General features: G+C 42.6%; 1 protein-coding gene across 1 annotated transcript in view; it reads right to left on the bottom strand.

Moving 5' to 3' along the window:
• Positions 1 to 248: 248 nt before the first annotated feature.
• adam9a (ADAM metallopeptidase domain 9a) overlaps positions 249 to 7,274 on the bottom strand; it is a 90,063-nt gene continuing 83,037 nt past the window's right edge. The window contains 3 exon segments of the mRNA XM_070447363.1: positions 249 to 2,907; positions 3,009 to 3,076; positions 4,313 to 4,342. Coding sequence (XP_070303464.1) covers positions 2,847 to 2,907; positions 3,009 to 3,076; positions 4,313 to 4,342 — 159 coding nt within the window. The 3' untranslated portion in view covers positions 249 to 2,846.

Below are 7,274 nucleotides of genomic sequence, written 5' to 3'. Positions count from 1 at the left end.
GCATGAATACTTTCTGAAGGCACAGTATATGGGGAAATCTTGTTTGATGAGAATGTAGCAGCCTGGATAGGCCTAGTCAACTAAAATAAGCAAAAATGTACAATATGCATTATCATGGAATAACTGCACACATTCAGCGGTGTGAGAAGGCACAAGGGCCTTCTCAGTCATTAATATCATAGACATGCTTTTAGTACGAAGCTTAAAATACATATATTATAATGTTATACATTTAAATGATGGCTGCATTTATGTGAGTATGTGGATTTTTATTTCATATGCATTACAAAAATCACCACCACCAATTAGTCCAATCAAGGCAGCCATGACTTTCTTTGAATCACAAAGTGTCAGACATTTTCACTATTGCCAGCTATCACATCATCATATACAGAGAACCTGGAAGATGTAGGAAATGCAGTTCAAATCAGGCCAATCAAATCATTTTCACATTCTGCAAACATAAAACGTGAAATGTCAACCACATACGTGCATGATCCTCAAACAAACATTTGTTAAAAGTCTACTTCAGCATGTAGCCTGCTACAGTATGACACGTGATGACATTTGTTCTTGAAGAAGTCAGTCTTTATTGTGGCTAAGGAAGTTGGTTGTTGTATGCAGCATCAAAGAGGTGGGAGGATTGCCATATTGCTATAGGATGCCTCAGTAACGTTTATGCAGGCAGTGTCTTTCAAATGTCTGAGACAGGATGCTTCTAAAGCCACATGACCTGCCGCCTTCCCGTCATTGGAAAATCATCATGTCCGAATATACAGTAAACACATTTCAGAATGTTCACCAGTTTTCAATGCATAGGCCATTGACCTCGATATAGTTTCTCAAAATGCAAACATGGCATGATCACATGAAATGTTACATAGCCCTTAAATATTGACTTATTTTATRTTATATTTTTTTCAAACAAATCAGGGATACAACAAAACCAGTCAAATAAAATGGACACACATYAAAGTGGCAATCAGCAGCGGAAACAATAAAGCGATCAATGGGTATATATCATTAATTCATAAGTCAAAAAATGTATGTAGCTTGGGTCTAAGGGAATTCCATAGTGACAGCTTGCGAGATAAGTCATGCACTAATGACGGTCTGGTCGCAAGTGCAAGTTTTTATTTATAGTATTTTTTGGGGCTCCTGTTGGGGCTCCCAAGTGCCGCAGCGGTCTAAGTACATTTTGGGGCTCCCGAGTGGCGCAGTGGTCTAAGCCACTGCATCTCAGTATTAGTGGCGTCACTACAGACCCTGGTTCGATTCCAGGCTGTATCGCAATCGGCTGTGATTGGGARTCCCATAGGGCAGCGCACAATTGGCCCAGCATCGTCCGGGTTAGGGTTTGTCCAGGGTAGACCATCATTGTAAATAAGAACTGGTTCTTAACTGACTTGCCTAGTTAAATAAAGGTTCTGATTGATTGGTCACTGTTTGCGTCGCAGAAAAGTGAATAAACTATTAAATCCAGTTTTTAGATGCTACCTCCCACCTCAAATCAAAACCAATTATGGATTCTATATTGTGTTCTCATTTTGCGTGAACACATGGCTGTGTTTCACACCTGTCTGTCAAGCTAATCCGCCACGCAATATAGGCACCATGCGGGAAGTTGAGAAAATGTGCGCACACAAAGCGAGAACAAAACATTGGCATCCATATTAGATTTTGTTTTGGGGAGGAGGGTTAGCGTCTAAAAATGTGATTTGATAGTTTYTTCACTGTTYGGCGATGCAAACGGCAACCTATGAATCAGACCTGTCTACCGATTATGGATGTCATTTCGGACGCCGTCACGCATGCTGCTTGCATGTACGGTCATTGAACCATGGTTTATCTCACAAGCTGTCGCAACCGAATGCCCTTAGACCCGGTTTATTAATCAAATTATTAATAAAGGTGCCTACATTTGGAGATAATGGCTAAATTGGAAAATATAAGTATCCTATAAAATGTATTGAATAGAAGAACTGTAACAAAGGGACAGGCTATGAATATCTGTATTGGGTCACCAAATGCAGAAAACATTTATCAGTCAAAAGGTCCAGGTGTAATCTAGCTCATTATCCAATATGTTCACGATATTGTCTTAATTTCCAAAAGGTGAAAAATGAAGATAGAAATCCAGCATGGTTTTTAAGCTAAATTAACGGCAACATAAGATTAAGGTTGTAAGAGCAACATTATTGTACTGTATGGGACACACTTATAAGACAACTAATTCAAACCAGATTTAATACTGCAAAACTTTAAATATCTGCGGGTTATCAAGTGATGAAAGGGTGCATATTACCATTAACCAAGTGAAAATAAAAAAAAAGTTTTATGTTAAACTCATGTGGCCTGAATCTGATAAAAGCATCTGAGGAGTCAAAACTGTCTTCAGGGAATAAAGAACACAAATCATCATACAGTAGGACCAAAGAGAGAGTAAACTGCAGGCAGTATGATCCAAACCAGGTACATTTCTGYAGTATCAGTTAAGCCGGCGCATGGATTACATTCCCACCAGCACCATCAGGTTTGTCTAAAATGTTAATTAAAATGTTTTACTTAACCAACACAAACTCCCCACTATGATCATCAAGGGCTTGTGTGTCRTCATCTTTACATTCCTATGACAGTTGCTCAAGGAGAAGTGAAGTGTATGCAATTGGTAGCAGCGGTCTCATGTAGCCAAACATCTCTGCTTCTTGCAACAACAACAAAAAAGACACCTTGGAGTGGATCAGAAACGGGTCCAGTTTGTTTTACAACTCTGTATTGCAGGTGTGCCTCTTATGTCAAGTGACTGCATTTCATGTGTGGATTTTGGCTGACCGCGTTTCCATGGGCTAGACTGGGGGTGGGGGCGCAGGTCTTTGAGGCACAAGTTGTGTTGCAGCAGGTGTTGGTCTAAGAGAAAAATAAACAAACATTTGTCAATTGAGGGCTGACGCTTACATCATATAAAAAGGTAGGCCTAATGAGTAGTAAGTAGCAAGTACAATCTTTACCTTGAATAGGGAGGAGGTGGTCTGACAGCATAAGATGGCACAGAGACGGTCCTGCTCGTCTGCACAACCTGCAATGAACATAAATATCACTCTCAGTGGAAGGTAACACCAAAACAACTTCAGCATAACAATTGTGAGCCTATGTTTTGGGGTGCAGGTAATGGCAGCTGTGGGTGGGTGTGAGGGTTAGGAATCATAACTGAGGAAAGATTGTAATGCAGGGATGAATACATGAGTAAACTCACTAAATAGTAGGATTCCCCAACTAACATTCAATAAATACAACATACCCTCAAAACTCCTATTATTTGTCTATTTCAAGTTTACTAACATATTTGACTCTTATGTGGACAAAAATCTCCATTCCATCAAGATGAACAGAAAGTCTGCAATTGAAGTGAATAAATGTCTATATCCTGCTTTGAATTTGCCCTGAAAATGTGCTGCAATTTTCCACCACAGACAGAAGAGGTGGCAGAGAGACAAACATGGTGACAGAACAGAAAACCGATAAACACAAAGTAACTTGCTGTGATCTTACCACCAAACCTGGGTCAAATATAAAAGTAAAATACTTCCAAATGAGGTGTGCTTGTTTTCGCTTTGACTGTACACTTTTGGGACTATTCCATTGSTATAATTGTACCAGGCAAACTAAATCATGTGCAGCACAAGTACTTTAAAGTATTTTTTATATATTTTTAAGGATTTTCTGTATTTTATTGTGCAGAGGAGAGATAGATGTAGTGTGTGTCACAAAGGCATTGTGCCAGATTCGAACCCATGCACATGTGCAAACGGGTGTTGGTGGCAGCGGCACTAACTGCTAGATCACCCCAGACAAGATAACTGAAAGTATTTTACATTTGTACGTGACCCAGGTCTGGTTACAACATTGATTAGTATGGGAGTAAATGACTAAGGTTAGGATAGGACAGCATGCGCCCTACAGCAGAACAGCGGCAATTCAAAACTCCTCAGTTGAAAAGGCTGAGCCACGTTGCATTACTGCTGTGTTTCTGCCACTCCAGTGGGCTGAGAGAGAATCCTCTATTTAATTTGGGTACAGTAGATGCCAAAACATTTAGCATGTATAGTTACATAAGCACATTCCTCATTTTAAACTTTACTATAGAAGAAAAGCCCAGAATAACACAGAAAGCCCAGAATATTCGAGTGGTGTTCAAATATTTGTGTTGTGTCATATTCAGCAAAGCCCCAATGATTGGTAGAAAAGGAGAATAAAAGGGAATACAGAAGCAATGCCCCACAGACCCTCTTAAGAGCAAATGTGAGTATTTTACCTCCTCTGGTGGTAATAACTGAGCTTGGTGCTTTACATGGGGAAAGAAGAAGAAGCCTCGTCATTATCAAACAAAGAATCCATCAATACAGGTCTGTGTCACAAATGGCACGCCATTTAGTGCATAAAATTTGAACAGGACCCATAGGACTCAACCAAAAGTTGTGTGTGTAGGGACCCTGATCAAAAGTAGTGCACTATGGAATAGGAATTAGGGTACTATTTGGGACTCAGATTAGGTCTATGACTTTCAAGACAGTGAAATATCACCAAGACCTGGTCACACACTCAAGTGGCTAAAAACATAAATAGTGGTGACAGTAAACATGCCTCAACTTAACATAATGTTGCTACAATGGACTCCGTACATGGTAAAAGAGGTCGCTTTCAGCAGGGGTAGGAATTGGTTCAGGGAACAGAACCGAAAACCTTTTTTTTTTTTTTTTCAAGTAACAACCAGAACCGAGGACGAAAGCGATCTATTCTGTTACGGAACAGAACTGTTATTTTAAAAGAATGGGAACCAGGTAATAACGTTCTTTCACGTTCTGCAACAAAGTGCCTATGCAAAGCCCTCACTGTCATTAAGAAACTTATTCCAGTGTCTTCGAAAACTCTAGGTGGCATTATGGTGTAATGTAATCACATCAAATATGTCACATGCGCCGAATACAACAGGACCTTTCCATGAAATGCTTACTTACAAGCCCTTAACCAACAATGTAGAGTTTTCTTAAAAGTAAGGTAATATGTACATATAGGTAGGGGTAAAGGGACTATGCATAGATACTAAGCAGCGAGTAGCATCAGCGTAAAGGGGGGGGGGGGGGGGGAGTGTATGCAAATAGTCTGGGTAGCCATTTGATTAACTGTTTAGCAGTCGTATGGCTTGGTGGTAGAAGCTGTTAATGAGACTTTTGGACCTAGACTTGGCGCTCCGCTACTCCTTGCCGTGAGGTAGCAGAGAACAGTCTGACTTGGGTGGCTGGAATCTGACAACTTTTAGGCCTTCCTCAGATCGCCTGAAATAGAGGTCCTGGATGGCAGGAAGCTGGGCCGTACGCACTACCCTCTGTAGCGTCTTGCGGTCGGATACCAAGCGGTGATGCAACCAATGAGGATCTTTTCAGTCTCCTGATGGGGAATAGGCATTGTTGTGCCGTCTTCACAACTCTCTTGGTGTGTTTGGACCATGATAGTTTGTTAGTGATGTGGACACTAAGGAACTTGAAGCTCTTGACCCGTTCCACTACAGCCCCGTCGAGATAAATGCGGCGTGCTCGGCCCTCCTTTTCCTGTGGTTCAAACAGCTTTGTCTTGCTCACATTGAGGGAGAGGTTGTTGTCCTGGCACCACACTGCCAGGTCTCTGACCTCCTCCCTGTAGGCTGATCGGTGATCAGGCCTACCACTGTTGTTGTCGGCAAACTTGGTTTTGGAGTCGTGCGTGGCCACGCAGTCGTGGGTGAACAGGGAGTACAGGAGGAGACTAAGCACGCACCTGAGGGGCCCCTGTGTTGAGGATCAGCGTAGCAGATTATTGTTGCCTTCCCTTACCATCTGGGGGCAGCCTGGCAGGAAGTACAGGATCCAGTTGCAGAGGGAGGTGTTTAGTCTCAGGGTCCTTAGGTTAGTGATGAGATTTGAGGGCACTATGGTGTTGAACGCTGAGCTGTAGTCAACGAACAGCATTCTCACTTAGGCGTTCCTTTTGGCCAGGTAGGAAAGGGCAGTGTGGCGTGCAATAGAGAATGCATCATCTGCAGATCGGTTGGAGCGGTATGCGAATTCTAGTGGGTCTAGGGTTTCTGGGATGATGGTGTTGATGTGAGCCATGACCAGCCTTTCAAAGCAATGTTGAACTGTTTAAAGGTCTTACATCGGCTACAGAGAGCATGATCACACAGTCATCCGGAACTGCTGGGGATCTCATGCTTGGTTCAGTGTTGCTTGCCTCGGAGCACAGAAGGCACTTAGCTTGTCTGGTAGGCTCGCGTCACTGGGCAGCTCGCGGCTGGGTTTCCCTTTATAATCCATAATAGTTTGCAAGCCCTGCCACATAAGACAAGCATCAGAGGTGGTATAGTAGGATTCAATCTTCGTCCTGTATTGACGCTTGCCTGTTTGATGGTTCGTCGTGGGGGCATAGCGGGATTTCTTATCAGCGTCCAGATTAGTGTCCCAATCCTTGAAAGCGGGAGCTCTAGCTTTTATCTTGGTGCGGATGTTGCCTGTAATCCATGGCTTCTGGTTGGGATATGTACGTACGGTCACTGTGGGGACGACGTCGTGACGTCGTCGATGCACTTATTGATGAAGCCGGTGACTGATGTGGTATACTCCTCAATGCCTCCCAATGAATCCCAGAATACATTTTAGTCCGTTCTACCAAAACAGTCCTGTAGCTTAGCGTCCACGTCATCTGACCGCTTCCGTATTGAACGAGTCACTGGTACTTTGTGCTTGAGTTTTTGCTTGTAAGCAGGAATCAAGAGGATATAATTTGCCAAATGGAGGGTGAGCGACAGCTTTGTACGCATCTCCGTGTGCATATTTTCCCGTCTGGTTGCACGTGACATGCTGTTAGAAATGAGGTAAAACGGATTTAAGTTGTCCTGCATTGAAGTCCCCAGCCACTAGGAGCACCACTTCTGGGTGAGCATTCTCTTGTTAGCTTATGGCCTTATACAACTCGTTGAGTACGGTCTTAGTGCCTGCATCAGTTTGTGGTGGTAAATAGCCAGCTATGAAAAATAGATGAAAACTCTCTTAGTATATAGTGTGGTCTACAGTTTATCATGAGACTTCCTTAATATTAGAGATCGCGAACCAGCTGTTATTGACAAATAGACACAGACCACCCCTAGTCTTTCCAGAGGTAGCTGTTCTGTCTTGCCGATRCATGGAAAACCCAGCCAACTGTATATTATCCATGTCCTCGCTCAGTCAAGACTTGTTGAAACA

The sequence above is a fragment of the Salvelinus sp. IW2-2015 genome, linkage group LG15, assembly GCF_002910315.2.
Source record: "Salvelinus sp. IW2-2015 linkage group LG15, ASM291031v2, whole genome shotgun sequence".
NCBI classification, from domain to species: domain Eukaryota; kingdom Metazoa; phylum Chordata; class Actinopteri; order Salmoniformes; family Salmonidae; genus Salvelinus; species Salvelinus sp. IW2-2015.
This window is presented reverse-complemented; position numbering and strand designations above follow the sequence as displayed.